Below are 15,412 nucleotides of genomic sequence, written 5' to 3'. Positions count from 1 at the left end.
GGTAACAAACTGCAGTGAGACGTGCTGAGAGCGACTGCTGTCCTGCAGCTCCTGGAGGGTCATGAAGGATAACATTCATTAAAACTCAGATCCAGCCACCATCTGGTGGTGTAAATAGGGAGTCCTCTGAGGGGGTGGGCGCAGGAGGGTAGAGCCCTCCCTCGGCACGTGCCTAAGCCGCTCCAGTCTGGCCCCTTTTGTGTTTTCAGCGATGGATCACAGAGGCAGGAGAAACCCCTCCGCACACCTGTGTCCCACTCAGAGGATGACGACGATCAGCGACCACCGTCAGCAGGCACGCTGCTTAAATGGGTTTGATTATCATCATAACATCTTAAACTAAACATCTCTGAAGGTTGAACAAAGATAGTGGCAACAAATTTATTTTTTTGAGCGGCATGATGGATTATATAAATAAAGAAAAATTGTGTGCAGAAAAGCAAAGTGAAAATAAACCCTGCAAAATATTTTGTCTCATCACCTGCAAATTCTTCCACTCTCTTATTACGATTTCTTCCAGAGCTGACGGTGCTTTGTCAAAACACGACAAGTATCGTATTGGATCTTATCTTCCTTTGTCTGCTTCTGATACTATATCAGCGTGTATGAAGCTGTCAGTGTAATCCGATATGGAGGGGTGGGGGGTAGGGAAGTGGATGGACCTGTGATGGATTGCTTCAAATGTGACTGCACTTCCGTGGAAGGTGAAAAACAAAAGATAAATTAAATGTAGCAGTCTCTGTCTACTCCTCTCATCCTGGAAAATTCTCACCTTTGCAGCCCCGTTTCTCTGACTCATTAGAGCAAATGCTATCAAATGTAATGCTAATGGATACAACTGGAAAGTACAGCAGAGATGATAGCACACCGTTGTAAAGCCGTTTTGCAGAGGGTTTCATTTAAAATCGTTTTTTTAATATAATATCTAAACGTTTAGGAGTCATGGTGGAAATACACCAGTCTTTTTTTTTGTGTGTGTGTATGTTCAAATTACATATGGTTTGTAGTGGGTGCAAAGTAGTGATATATAACATGTTATTTTGTGCAAATCTAATTTGAGCCAGCAAGATCTCCATTAATAAAGCAATTAACAAGAGAGAGGAAGGAGGTGTGTGGAAAAACCACTTGCCCCGGGGATGTGTATTGTCATGTCGGGGGGTGTTGTAAAACAGTAATTACTCCAATCCTGCCTTGAAATTTAGGCCTTAATTAATACCTGATGTTTTGGGGTATGAGGAATGTGAATTATACGTTAGGACTAAAAAAATATTGAGAATGCAGTGTGGAAAAAGAAATTGTCTGAGCTGCAGACTAGACGGGAGGATGGAGCAGGAGGATAATTGCATGCAGGGAGAGTCCCACAGGAGGCGTGCAACCCCGTCATCAAACACTCATTGTGGCTGGGCCTCATCCCATTACAGTCCCCCAGGAGCCAAAGTGCACCTGCCCCACAGACTGACAACTACTCAATCCCCCTCCACTCACACTCCGGATTACACAACCAGACGAACATCACAGTGACCGAGCCGGAGATGCTGCAGAAATATAAAGAGTCAGTGATGCAGGCAGGTGAAGGCTGACAGACTTTCCACCTGTGAAAGAAATGCTGACAGAAGCTTTTTGCCCAATTACTGTGCATCCTAACGGGCACGTCACTGGTGTAACAGCCATGACGACTCCAGCTGGTTAGGCATGAGAAAACATGTTCCACGTGAGTGGTGACACAATTGTGTTTTCTGTCAAATTAACGTGCGCCAAGCAGGCGTGAGGGTTAATGGTTTCCCTCCTCGGCTGGGTGAATAATCAGGGGAGAAACTGAGATTTATTGTAATTGCTCCCCCTCCTGACAGTTGGGATGATTTAGACATGAAGCTGCTTCCTGTGATCCAACCATCAATTAAGGCGGTGAAAGGCTACTGTACTCTGAATGTCCATCACGGGCAGGAAGCCAGTGCTTGACACAACCCTTCAGACGTCACGCCTTTCGAACGTTCCCTTCGGGTAAGAGGAGCGCTCCAAAGGTTTCACGTGCACGAGGCTACAGAGGTTTTCCCAGGACATTTTCACCTTGTGCTGCAGTAACAGGACAATGGAAATTCATACACTGCCATTCTTCAAGAAGCTGATCAGACTTCTGATGATGGAGTCAGTCATTCCTTTTATTTTGTGCTTTTCATAGTCTTATACACCAATAAGCTGGAGACGTACATGAATTATTTACCACAGTTATCAAGATTGCTTGCTTTACTTAGCAAACAGTTAAAAGAAAAAAATCTGTTACTGTTCAGTTTATCTTAAGAGAAAGAGAAGATGAGTCAGTGTTTATATTTTTAAAAAGTTGATCTTTAGAGCATTTTTCTTAGTACGAGTTGATTGTTCTAATCTGCATTTTTTTCAGCAACTCTACACAGATTATCTCCATAGATATCAATATGTCACTTGTTCTAATGTCATTGTACATTTTTATTCCTTTATGTTTTTATGCTTTAATTTTCCCTACCAGAGCTACTTATTTTATTGAGTTTTATCAGGTAAATTTTATGACAACAATATAAATATTTTTCAACCTTAAAGCTGCAAACAGTGACTACGACTACTATTGCTCTGTATATATATGTTTTTTTATTCTAACAAAAATGCATTAATAACTACTAAGGCGAATCATCAGTGCTGTTTAAATCTTTTAAACAGGAGCATTTTTTATCTTAAAATGCTAATGAATTCTAGAGCTAAACAATATTGATTCGTCTTGTGATTGGACATAATGAAGGAGCTGGGTCAATACCTTAATGTGCTACAGAGAACAGTGTTGAGCTCAAATGTGCAGAGAAGGAAATGGGTGTGTCTGAGACCGCACATTACAAACATTAAAATGTCATCACCTTTCCTTTCCTTTTTTTGTTTTTTCCTGATCTTTTTTCCTCTGAAACAGACCCAACCTGACTCCACATCAGCTTATTAAAATCAGAAGTCTCTGCAAAGATGTTAAATGGTGGTGGTGTGCATGGATGAAACAGTTTAGTAATGCTGTATCTCTTGCCTCTTACCAATTTCCAGGCTACAGGGTCCAGTGCTCTCCCCTAGACCCCAGAGACCTGTGCCATTGATTTACTAATGAGAAACTTGGAGAGAACAGGAGATGCTTGGCAGTGATTGGAGAATTGGTGGTTAACCGATTTGGCAGTCTGTCTCCCGTCAATGAGGACTAATGTATCATCCCATTTACACACGAGATAAAAATGACAAAAAATTACCTTTTTGATTACTTTTTTTTTTTTTTTTTATAAAATGATATGAGTATTTTTTTATAACACCTTTTGACATCAACATACCTCTTCATTAAACACAATATTAGAAGCCATAAAATCACATTTATCTGTTTACATAATCTTTAGGCACAAAGCCGTAATAGCATCTTTTGGTCATCATAAACATTCTTAAATATTCATATATTTTAAACATCCTTGCAGATTTTTCATACAGCAAAATGAATCAAAGTGTTTAAACAGCAAATAAAGTCAGGTGGAAGAGCCATCTATTAATCCATGTGGTCCACTCATATGCGACGATATCAATGTGTCAATAAAGTACTTTTTGGTGACAATGACAATAACCAAGGGACACCAGGGGCTCACAAAACGTGGTTGTTCATACACAGCAGTGCATTCCTCCTGCGTCATGAGCACTAAAGCTGGGGATCTCCAGACACTAATTGTAATTTGTTAAAACACACACCTTAATGTTGATCATCACATGACTCCAAAAACAATTACAGTTAAGATACAGCAAGCCAGTGTCACGTTACAAAACAGAATGTAATGGGTGGCAGCTGGTACACAGAATTTATTGCAGTGCACACCAAACATCAATAGTCAATGTTTTCTGAGCAGCAGTTGCCTTCACAACTTTTTTGATTTGTCTCACGTCACGACCGGAACCTGATTACGAAAATTCCTCTTATTATTTATAATGGCGGGAGACGCTTGAATCTAAGAACAAAGAAGTAGGCTGAATGAGGACTATCGGTGGCTGTGAGGCGGCCGCGTCTGAAACATTGATCTGAGCAAAAGTCATGCAACAAACACACACTAAAACTCTACGGTTCAACTTCACTCACGCTATTTTTGTCTTATGTGTTACAGGCCTCACTCGAGAAGAAGAAGACCTTTTTTGCAAGCAGACGTCTCCCTGAAGAGGTACTGTCCATGAAAAATATGGCCTTTTATATTAATGTTCACACAGATCAACGACCCAAAATTCACAATAGTCTCACAGAAACAGTATGCAGGTATATACAGTACATAAAACATATTTGAGAAACAGAATCTTGTTTTTAGAATACTTTCATAGTTTCAGTGCAATCAGAGTAGTATTTCAGAGAAAGACCCTACATGATGGTCGACTGCAGTTTCGTCTGGCTTGTCTTGTTCAAGTAGATTGATGAGCTTTGGGTCCTAAATAGTACGACTGCTGTCTGTATAGTGAAGCCCTACTGTAGGTACATGTGATGAGAAACATGAGGCTCTAATGAGGATTGTTCTGCATTGCAACTACTTCTTTACAGTGGCTTTTGAATCTTCTTTTACTTTAACATACAGAATGGATTTAAACATCTAATATAATGCTTGTGCAACTGGTGATGATGAGTCTGTTTTCGTGGGCAGACTCACCACAACTGTCTGGTTTAAGAGTAGCCGCGCTGGGTGTACATCTTTCCCGCTGGCTCCTGTACGTATTCCTCCGTTTTATCCCAGTCCTGCACCCAGCCTCCGTTCAGCTGCCCCGTGGCCCCGTAGCTTTTAGCCGGACCTCCCATCGCACCGTATCCCTGGGTGATGTCGCCCGTCTCCTCTGCCAGCTCGTCCTCATCTATAAAACCGCACTTCTCTTCGCTGGTTTCTTCAGGGTCAGCCCATGGCTGTTTCTCCCCCGATGCGAAGAGCCCGTAAAATATCACGCCTCCGTAATGCACGAGAGAAGCAATGAGGAAGACATACTGCCACTCTTCACGAGTCTGGGAAATGGACAAAGGTTGGAGCCAGGCTGAGTCCCTTTGTAAAGTTTTAGGTTATATCATAGAACAGATGTGCTCTTCTAACTTGCTCAGATTAGGCAGAACAAATACGCCACAACTGCACCAGTGGTTTGCATTTAAGTAAATAAAAATATGAGGGTAAGGATCAGGCACAGAGGGGATTGGTCATATTTTGGGCATAATGAGAGGGTTTGCTACAGTAAGGAAAGCTCTGTGATCCAGGTTTAAATGATTACACTATTAAACAGTAGACTAGGATCAGGAGATGGCTGTGGGCTTTAAAAACTCAAACAAAAATATGTTTGTTGTTGCCTGATTACGACTCACCTTGTTTTTTGTCATTGCTCCCACTATAAGAGGGCAGACCATCCCTGACAGTGTTCCCACGCCATTGGAAATGCCCATGAGGATGCTGGCATAGCGAGGGGCGATGTCTAGATGGTTCACGTTGAAACCTGCAACCAAACGAAACAAGGAGACTTCCTGAGTCTGCTGCTGATTCACATTGAGGTGGGATCAAATATGAACAATACATCGTTGTTTTAGGACTCACCTGATATTGCAAAACCGCTAAATCCCACCGCCAGAACTAAGAAAGAGATGGCCACCCCCTTACTGTGGGAATACCCAACCACTAGTAAAAGAGTAGCCTCCATGCCAAAGCCTGAAAACAGCAGGAAAAGAGTTAAGTCATGAACTGATGAGGAGTACTTCAAAGAACTGACAAAAATCTCACGATTAAGACCTCACCTCCACAGTTCATGATTTTGCGGACCGTAGTGGTGGACATGATGTTGTGGGTTCGCAGGTAGTCTGCTAGCTGACCTCCTAAAGGCACGATGATGGTCATGACCAAGTGAGGGAGAGCTGACACGATTCCAACCTGGGAAAGCATCAAATACTTTTCTGAAGCAGCTCCAACAGCAGCAGAGCAGCTGTCACAACAAGAAGGGGATTCTCTCAGTCTCAGAGCAAATCTCAGCCTCTGCTGTAACCTCTTGGCTCCTCTATCACATGTCAGCAATAATTCACCACATTAATATCAGAAACTCATCCTCAGCCTGAATTGCATCTGTCAGAGCAGCCTGAGTGATGCTTTACACTCTCGCTGGAGCTCAGAGGACTGGGGTAATTTGAGACTGGCTGCTTTCTTTTTACATGTATGACACATGAGGACAGGTAAAAACAACAAATCACAGCATTTTCTAAAGCAAGTTGTCCCAAAATTGCAAATGTAAATATCCATTAAACTTCAGAATTATTGTTTAATTTTTATATATGTTCTTTTTTAAATATAAAACAAAATATCTTTTGTTTTATATTGTTCTTTTTTTTTTTTTAATCCATGGTTATACATTTAAAATTAGGAAATTATTTCCATTGAGGTTGAGCAAATATAATAATGGTTCAACAGAAACAAACTTTCTTCATATATTACTTTTTAAGATGATATCGTTTAGCCTGCTGCATTGTATTAGCAGCTAAACGTACAATTATACACGTGGGTCTACCATTCCAGCCTAATTTAACCCTGGGGTGACAATTATTAATACAATCTAAAATGCAATAGTACTTAAAAGAAACCAGGAACAAATGTTGCACCTTGAGGCAACTTTTGTTGTGATTTGATGCTATATGAATAAAATCGCATGGCTTTAATTACATTTATACCATTTAGACCCAAACTTTCTTTTAAACTGAGTTATTATTTACTTAGCTGCCAAAGGGAGTCGTTAGCAGCTGAAATCTAATCAAAGAGGTTGATGTGCCAAGTAGGGTATAATATGTTTTAAGTACTTTATGGCTGCTTTAAACACCTTTGCCCATCTGTGAGTGAAAACTATAATGAGAGTGAACTAAAATAGTAAAAGCTGTGGGTGAAATTTTAAGCTTTTCACCCACAGCTTTGTGGGTGAAAAGCTAAAGGAAGCCAAAAATTCTCTGTAGGTTTCTAAGTATAAACAAAATCTTTATTATTGTCACACTGTTTTAATATTTTCATCCAGTTATGTTACTCGAATAAATTTCAGTTATGGCCAGTTTGGTATGTTTATCCCTGTGGTTCTGAAATCATGGGTTGAGCCCCACTGGTGAGGCATAGGGTCACTGCAGTGGCTGCATGGTGAACCCTCTTTTTGGTTTCCGGAGTTGGGATACCTTTGTTCAGCTAGAAAATGAAAACATTTAGTCTTTAAGAATAAATACATGACATTAGATGGCTGGCATAACAACAAAATGGACCTGTTATGCCTTTTTTAGAAGCAATTATAGCATCTTTTTTTTCGGAAATTTGATGGTGAGATCAGATGAGACATTTTAGGCCTAATAATAGACTTTATGAAGCATAAATTTACTCACCTTGCTGATCTCAAAGCCAAAAACTTCTTCAAAGTATGCAGGCTGACTGATGAGAAGCAGATAAAAGGTCCAGCTTCTGCAGAAGTTGGCCACAATGATTGCATAGACAGGCATAGAAGAGAAGAATTTCCTCCAGGGAGTCTTGAATTTCTGTTGAAGCAACGTGACAAATGCTAAATCAGCCTGAGCAGTGTTTGGTGTGGCATCAGAAATCAGAAGATACAGACTGAGCACCCACCTCCATCGCACCCATGAGCTGGGCACTTTCGCCAATGCTCTCCTCGATGTAACGGCGCTCCTCCTCGGTGATTGTTGGATGTTCTGCCGGGCTTTCATAGGACACCAAAATCCAGAACATGTACCAAAATATCCCAAAGGTTCCTGAACAAATCAAACACATCAGTCATTAAAAAAAACTTCAGATGATACAGATCCACAGAACGTAAAATTCAAGCGGAGATTTAGCTGCTGTCAAAATCAGAATACAAAAGTCTGAAGTTTGGTTAATTCTGTACAAAATAATGGAAAACAAACATATATACTATCTGATTTAATGGGTTAGTCATAATAATGCTTGGGCTTATTTCAGAAGTTTAGAGAGTATATATTAGTTAGATAGTTGCATGCATAGACAGACATGGGAGAGGCAGTGAACTGACTCACCGGTGTCAGTTATATAACATTGACTTTGTAGACTTTGCTAACTTTATCTAATAAGCCCACATGAGACTGTAGCAGCACAAGAAAAATGCACAGAATTGAACTGTATGGCATTTATGGCTAAGAAAAAACCCAACTGTTACATTATTTCTACCTTTACATGGAACAGAGTGTCCTTTTAAGGTGAAGTCAGTCAGATAAAGCAGTACTTACCATACACATAGAAGACAGAGGACCATCCAGTATACTGGACCAGGATCCCAGCCAGAGGCATGGCGATCACTGCGCCGGCGTATGATCCTGAAGAGGACAAATTGTCATGACTGAGCAGAAAGCGATCTGTGTTTGTATTTAGTTACAAAGGTGTTCACTTCTTGTTTGCACACCTTTTAGGCACAGTGGTATGTAACCCTAAACCTGCACTCAAGTGTATAAAGTAACGTGATGATGCATGATAATGACGAGCCAATCTTGCTTTTGTGTGTCTGTTTTGTACCACAAAACGAGATGGTTGCCAGACGACTTCTTTCCAGCGGCGGAGCCCATTTACTCCAGATCCCGTGGCAGGCCGGGTAAGTCACTCCCTGTATGGTGAATGAAAAACACAACATTACAGCAACAGTAAGATCAGACAGCGATTGTTTCCCACCAGCTTTAACATACTTGTTTTGACAGCGTAAAAGCACAACATGCTTAATTTGCTAATTTCATCAAAACTGTAGCTGTTTTCACAATTAATGAAAATATATTCTGCTTGATTGACGCCGTCTCTTCTTTTTTGCCAGAGACTTACAAGTCAAATTGCAGTTAATAACAAACAAACTGACATGCATTGTAGCTGATCTTTCTAATAGAGACTAATGGCTTAGGTGTGAGTCAGTGCAAATTCAAGCTGACTGCCCACTTCATGAAAAAAAAAAAAAGAAGCCCTGGATTGTTCCCATTAAATCTTCATTACACACTAAGTGGCATACAATCAACTATTGATAGACACAAATTGCTGAGGCTTGCAGTGGGAGACACCCTGAAATGCTAATGTTTAATTTGTAGTAATAAGCCATGGCGCTGAACGCAGGCAGCTCCCTCTCTGAATGGTCATGAGCAGCAACTGAAACTACAGTTTGGAGCTAAACAAAACAACAAAAGAAGATGACCTTCAAACTAATAATAGCGTCTCTCCCTCTGAAATCATTCCCCTTCTTGAGCTGCGGGAGCCGCCCGCATCAAGTGGTTTTTATCTCTTTTGTTCATTGTGTTTCTATGTGAACATGGAGCTCTCTAAGCCAGGCAAGCCAGTACACATAAGCCCTGCTATTCAGGGTTTTACTTTGTTTGACGATTGTGTACTAATATGTGTACAGTATAATGAATAGAGCTTCCTTTTTTTTCAGCAGAAATCCAAATAGAGAGCAGCAGGCTTGAATAGAAACAGAAGATTGCTGTAAAACCTGGCTGAAAACAGAATGTCAGGACAATTTCATTAGGAAGGGGTCAAACTCAGCTCCTGGTTTGATAATGAGGCATCATCCTTGAGTGTTTTAAAGGTCAAAACCAAATTGTGCATCAGTACCTCCACCAACCCTTGTAATATCCTCACAAAGATGACACATCCGTAGTGGACCCGGGCGGCAGAGGGAATGAACATGTTCAGGGTAGATGTCAGCACGATGGCAGCACCAAAAACTCTGGATAAACAGCATTACAAGATTATTTGTCAAATTTGTATCAAAATGAAATCTGTATGTGGCTCAAGGAAAAGAAAAGCGGGGTCTGCATCTTTTTGATCAACTGCAAATATCAGTAAACAGTAGACTGAATCCTATATTTTAAATTTTTATAATATAGTGGAAGAATAAACACTCATAATCAAGACAAACCAGTCCTAATTGGGTGCCACACACAAAAGCGCGCACACAACAGGCTGTTATTCGGTTTCCAGGGGAGTGAGGACAGGAGGTGTTTGCAGCAGAAGGCGTCAGAGGGCTCAGCTGACTTGGTATGATGAAGCTCTTCAAAGATTCATTTAGATTCAGTTTTAACAATCCTGTAATGTTAATGTAATAAGGACCCATGCTGCGAGCTTAGCGCACTTTATTTTTCCTTGCATCTCCTTCTTTCTGCAGTATCTGTCTACACTGCGCTCTAATATTGATCGATAGTTTAACCGTTTTGTTTTTTTTTAAAGAATGATCGTTTTGTATATTTATCTATATTTCCAGTCAGCTGCTAATGAAATAATAAGGTATAGAAGTGGGACGCGGTGGTTGAAATCACGCTACAATCTTTGCTTAGAAGCACTTCGCACACAGGGCTTTGGCCGGTGTGGTTGCCATGCCTCTGAACATAAAGGATTAGACACGGTGGTCCCGTGGGAGCTCATTAACATGAGGAGGCACGCCTGGCGGGCATCAGCCAAATCCCCAGTTTATCTGCAGGTTTCTCCAAACCTACTGGTTTGCCAACAAGTCTGCACACTAAATTATACATTTTTTGTTCGTAGATACAATGGGAAATCAGTAGGAAACCGATATTTCCTAAATATAATCTCCTCAAAGACCTAACTCAAAAAATGTGTATAGTTTTACCTGTTTGCAGCCAGCCTGGAGGAGATGTACCCTCCTGGAATCTGAGTAACTATGTAGCCCCAGAAGAAGGAACCGTGAATCATCCCCACAGTCTCCGGGTCCCAGTTGAATTTCGCTTTCTTTCAGGCACATAAAAATAAAAACAAAATTACGTCTCTTTTAATTCGCTGTAGTGTGTATCGCAGTGAGATCACTTTTTCGTTTTTTTCCCTAAGTGGTAAGTGTTACAGGAGAGAAATATTTGCAGAAAGGTGTATATAAAATGTAATGCTTCGCAGTGAAATTGACCTCTGTGATTATCTAAAATGATTTTTTTTAAAAATCACAATTTCCAATAAATTTACAACAAAAAAGCGCAAACTATACTCATTTTGCTAATTACTCTGTTTAACACATGAAAGGCACTTGAAAGGGACAACAGACTCAGTTCTATCTCACCACCTATCACACATAAGAGGGTGGGGTGCAGGATGGGGTTCATGGTGAATGAAGAGGCGGGGTTTACAGGCACCTCTTTGATGATTATCTTCCCGTTTTGGTGGATTGTGCTGTTATTGACCATGCTGACGATGGCCACACCCAAGTTACACCGGATACCGAAGGAGATGCAGAAGCCGAGCCCGCTCAGCATAGCGATGATGTATCTGCGCGGCAGCCCGAAGCACGTGCAGTCACACAGGGGCGTCTTCCGCTCCTCGTCCGCTCGCGGTCTCCCATCCTCCGTCAGCTCGATCGCTTCACCTGTTTGCTGCCGCTTTTCGAGTCTCCTGCATTTCGATTATATAATACTCATTTTTTTAGGTGATTCATATGTTCAAAGCCGGCGTGAAGGGATGATAACAAAGTACCAGCCAGATACTGTGTTTAAAGAAAGAAAACAGTATTTTTAAAAAAAAAATATATATATATATATATATATATATTTTTTTTTAATGGATTTTTAAGCCAGATCAGCAGAAATAATTCCCCTGGAAATACCCAACACTGCTTCTTCGCGTTTATGAATGAGAATTTCATTTCAACTCCAGGCCCTGTCAGTGGCTCTAATTTATTCTTTAATCTGACACAGGCCTCCAAACGCCTGCACACTCTTCATGAGGGGGGAAATATCCTGTTATAATTTTTTCTTGACTTGTTGAAAGGAAAGGATGAATGGAATCGAGGAGAAAAAGATGACCTTCATACCGCATTGCAGTATCATCTGCATCAGCGCTGTTTGCAGTTAAATTTCGCCCTATATATGTTTTTTATTAAATATTTAATTAGCTGCCATAAATCCGGTGTAGGGATTTCGCTTTGGCTCCAATTCGGGAATTTTCACCGAAATTTAAGGTGGATTTAAAAACCCTGACATGCGAAGGCCTCATCCGGTGAAATGACTGGCCTAGCTACAGCTTAAATCAAACAGATTTGAGTCACGTTTTTTTTTCTGTGCTACAGCTTCTAAAAATCATTTCTGGTTCAGCAAATAAACGAATAAGGCTCAAAAGAGTTCCAAACATATGCAGACCCAGATTAAAACCTTCGTATTTCTTTTGGAATACTTGTCGAAGATTTGTTTTTGCTGCCATAATATAATTTATAATTCCCAATGAGAATTAAAAAGAAAAAATAAATAAATAATAATTCGCTTCTATTCCACCACATCCTGCTTCCCTGCTCCAAATCTAAACGGGTGCTGTTTCCTTTGTAGTCAGCCATCAGTTTCACCCGAGCCACGTTTCATGCAGCTCTTCGTGGCCGTTAAAGAATATAGGAAGTCAGTTGATATGAAGTTCATCTATCTTGAAGTAATACAGATGAATACGTGAGGTAATAGATATCCTCCGACCTTGTGTCACGACTCGTTCTGTTTCATTAATTATTAAAAAACACCCACAGCTGCTGGTGGAGGGGGACCGTCCTCCAGGGAAATATCTGATCCTTAAATATTCGGGCCACACGACTCTGCTCTCAGCACCCTGTTCGTGATTCACCTCATAAAGATGAGATTTACCTTTTTTCTTTAAAAAAAAAAAACTGTAATAATTGTAATGCAGTAATAAGCACATTCAAAGCCAGTGCACGTTTTCTTTGTCTGTGTCATCTAATCATTTGGACGTATTTTCTATTTTAATTGATCCTTCCAAAACTAATTCTGCGATTAAAAGAGATGTACAATTTCTTACCTGTACAGAGCCCCGAGGGCCTTTCCTGCCATTTGTTTCATCCCCTCTTTACTGGTGGGGAGAGCTTTCTCCTTTCCTGGCTCCATATCCAAATTATCTTCTGAAAACAATTTCTACAATACTATAACAAATATAAGTGCAGCATTAAAAAGCATATTGTTAAGATATTAATCCAGAAATAAGGCGCCTATTTCTCTTCAGCGAAAAGCATGTGTCCAGTAGAAACAAACTAAAAAATAAAATAGATGCGCCAGAAAAAAAATGGAGAAAGACGAGAGAGGCGTTCAGTCTGAAAGGGTTGCTTTCACAGTCACAAAACAGCAGTCAAATAAGTCCGCTTTTGCCTTGCGCAATGTTAATCCGTGCAGTGCCATCTTAAGATCCAGCCCGCGATAAGAAAAAGGCACCACCGAAGATCACAACTTGGATTTTTTTCTCCTCCTTTTTTATTGTTCTATTATTTGAGAAACTGAGGTGGGATTGTGGAGAGCTTGAGCCGGCGGAGATGATCGGAGCTCAGGTCTAACCTGAGGTGGGGGAATCTCCGGTGTGGGTGCAGCTGGAGGAGGTTTCAGCACCGCGGACAGCGCACAGCTCATCTACCTGTCAGCAGCTCCGCGCAATGCCCCTCCTCCCTCCGCTCGTCTCCTCTAATTCAATTACAACTTCAGATCTGTTAACAGCTACGGCTGTCAACTGCATAATCGTTCCCCACCCTTCCCTATTTTCTAATTCAGGAGAAGATAGTTTCAAGATGATTCCAGACAACTTATAAAAGGGCAAGCTCTCGAGCACTGGGCTGGTCTTCGTCGGCTTAAATCTGAGGCTGAGATAGTTTGTGAAAAACAAAACAAAACATGCTGAAAGCCTTGCTTTTGCTAAAATCCAACAAAGATATCAGCTCACTATTTGTATTTGAATTCATTTGTTTATTTAAAAGATTTGCTATTCACGCACGCAGAACCAGAAGAAAGTACAGCACGCAGTCAACCACGCAGAGGCAGTGTTGTGTAAGAAGCAGAGCAACCTTCACAGATAACAGACAAGATAAAGGAGACCAGAAACCATTGTTCTTTGCAGTGTATGTATCCGATATTGCCACTTAAGAAAGGGAGGGGAGGGGAGGGCTCACAGCGGTTTGTGATCTCTGACACATTTACACAAAAAAAGAAAAACATTTAATCAAATTCCTCATTAAGGTCTAGGTGCAGGCAGTGCGCGCACAGGTGCAACACTGGACACCTCCTGCCTTTTCCTAAGGTTCATCTGGGTCCCTTTAGATGTTGCCTGCATGCGTGGACAACGTGGAAACATGGCAGCAATCGTGCCGTAAAACTCATTCCTAAACTGGCGTCCTGTAAGGCAGCTGAACAAGGGGTTAACGCAGGTAATGAGGCCGCAAATACACATCTCCAGGACGAAGGCCGTGTCTGCGGGTCGCCAGGAGGCGGGGCTGTCGGGGTAGATCGCCCGTATCACGACGGCAGCGTTGCGGCTCAGGTGATAGGGCAGGTAAAACGACGAAAATATGACTAGCACTGCGCCCAGCAGCCGCCTGAGCCGCAGTTTCTTGTTGAGGTGATCGGGGTGGAGAGGTCGACGGCGAAGCTCTCTGATGCTGCGCAGGCCGCAGTAGCAGATGGCGAGCAGCGGGAAGAGGAAGCCGATAATGGAGCATATGAGGGAATAAGGGAGGCTCTCCCCTGTTTCACGTAGCAGTACGTACAGGGTGCACACGGTGCGGTTGCTTCCGGGGCAAGTCTGGATCAGAGTCATCCGGGCAACAGGTATGCTTAGGAGCAGCGTGGCCGTCCACACGGCCGCGCACAGCAGACAGGCCTTCCGCCGATCGAGCAGCACTAGAGAGCGCAGTGGGTGTACGATGGCCAGGTATCGGTCCACACTGATGCAGGTGACGAAGAAGATGCTGAGGTAGAAGTAGTTGTGGTAAAACATCCTCACAGCAATGCAGAGCGGCAGCCCCTGGTTCCAGTACATGTGGTTCAGATGGTAATGGATGAGGAAAGGCAAGGCCAGGAGCCAGGAGGTGTCAGCTAAGGTCAGGTTGAAGAGGAACACCGTGCTGCGGGTCCATCGCTGCAGCCGCACGGTGAAAACCCACAGGGAGAGCAGGTTGAGGGGAAGCCCGAGGATAAGCACAGTCAGGAAGGAGGCGGGCATAATGTAGAGCTCGACCACAGTTAAACCATGATGGGTGTCCAGATCACAAAGGTCTTCCTCTGGAGTCTGGATGACCACAAGCACAGTGTCCAGCTCATTGGCATTTAAATACATCATCATCTAAACTATCAATCCGATTTGTTTACTGGGCTCATATACAGAATCTAGGCTACACTAGAAGTATTCATCCTCATCGAACAACATGATAGTCATATAAGCCCTAATCACAGAGCTGAAAAATATTTCAGTTGATTCACAGTTTCATCTTTAATTGATACACATTTAAAATCACATTGAGTCTTTACAACCTACCTGAACCGGACTGTTCCCCATGTCTTTGTTACAGTAGGATCTGCACAGTGCCAAGTGAAACAACCCTGCCAACATATTTTGGTGTAAAACACACCCACCAGTGCGAGCAAACA

The 15,412-nt window shown here is 41.9% G+C and overlaps 2 protein-coding genes across 2 annotated transcripts; both read right to left on the bottom strand.

Moving 5' to 3' along the window:
- Positions 1-2,141: 2,141 nt before the first annotated feature.
- LOC146569822 (vesicular glutamate transporter 2.1-like) lies at positions 2,142-13,463 on the bottom strand. Its single transcript, XM_085282407.1, has 12 exons — positions 12,807-13,463; positions 11,150-11,405; positions 10,639-10,757; positions 9,624-9,738; positions 8,550-8,637; positions 8,267-8,353; positions 7,632-7,774; positions 7,394-7,543; positions 5,786-5,918; positions 5,589-5,699; positions 5,363-5,490; positions 2,142-5,014 (listed from the first exon to the last, which is right to left on the bottom strand). Exons 1-12 carry the CDS (start codon positions 12,890-12,892, stop codon positions 4,685-4,687), a joined length of 1,746 nt encoding a protein of 581 aa, XP_085138533.1. The 5' UTR covers positions 12,893-13,463; the 3' UTR covers positions 2,142-4,684.
- On the bottom strand, positions 13,275-15,320 carry LOC146569821 (succinate receptor 1-like). Its single transcript, XM_085281381.1, has 2 exons — positions 15,300-15,320; positions 13,275-15,053 (listed from the first exon to the last, which is right to left on the bottom strand). The coding sequence occupies exons 1-2, from the start codon at positions 15,318-15,320 to the stop codon at positions 14,001-14,003; spliced, it is 1,074 nt and encodes a 357-aa protein (XP_085137507.1). The 3' UTR covers positions 13,275-14,000.
- Positions 15,321-15,412: the final 92 nt, after the last annotated feature.

The sequence above is a fragment of the Mchenga conophoros genome, linkage group LG7, assembly GCF_057382185.1.
Source record: "Mchenga conophoros isolate Kocher_MC1m ecotype Shallow Benthic linkage group LG7, M_conophoros_male_GT1.1, whole genome shotgun sequence".
Taxonomy (NCBI): domain Eukaryota; kingdom Metazoa; phylum Chordata; class Actinopteri; order Cichliformes; family Cichlidae; genus Mchenga; species Mchenga conophoros.
This window is presented reverse-complemented; position numbering and strand designations above follow the sequence as displayed.

Excerpts from the sequence above, each read along its gene's own strand:
- LOC146569822 (XM_085282407.1), bottom strand. The coding sequence starts at position 12,892 with ATGGAGCCAGGAAAGGAGAAAGCTCTCCCCACCAGTAAAGAGGGGATG. Across the intron at positions 8,354-8,549 it reads GGCAACCATCTCGTTTTGTG|GATCATACGCCGGCGCAGTG; the intron begins GTACAAAACAGA and ends TGTCCTCTTCAG. Across the intron at positions 5,015-5,362 it reads GAGCAATGACAAAAAACAAG|ACTCGTGAAGAGTGGCAGTA; the intron begins GTGAGTCGTAAT and ends TCCATTTCCCAG.
- LOC146569821 (XM_085281381.1), bottom strand. The coding sequence starts at position 15,320 with ATGGGGAACAGTCCGGTTCAG. Across the intron at positions 15,054-15,299 it reads TGGGGAACAGTCCGGTTCAG|ACTCCAGAGGAAGACCTTTG; the intron begins GTAGGTTGTAAA and ends GTGGTCATCCAG.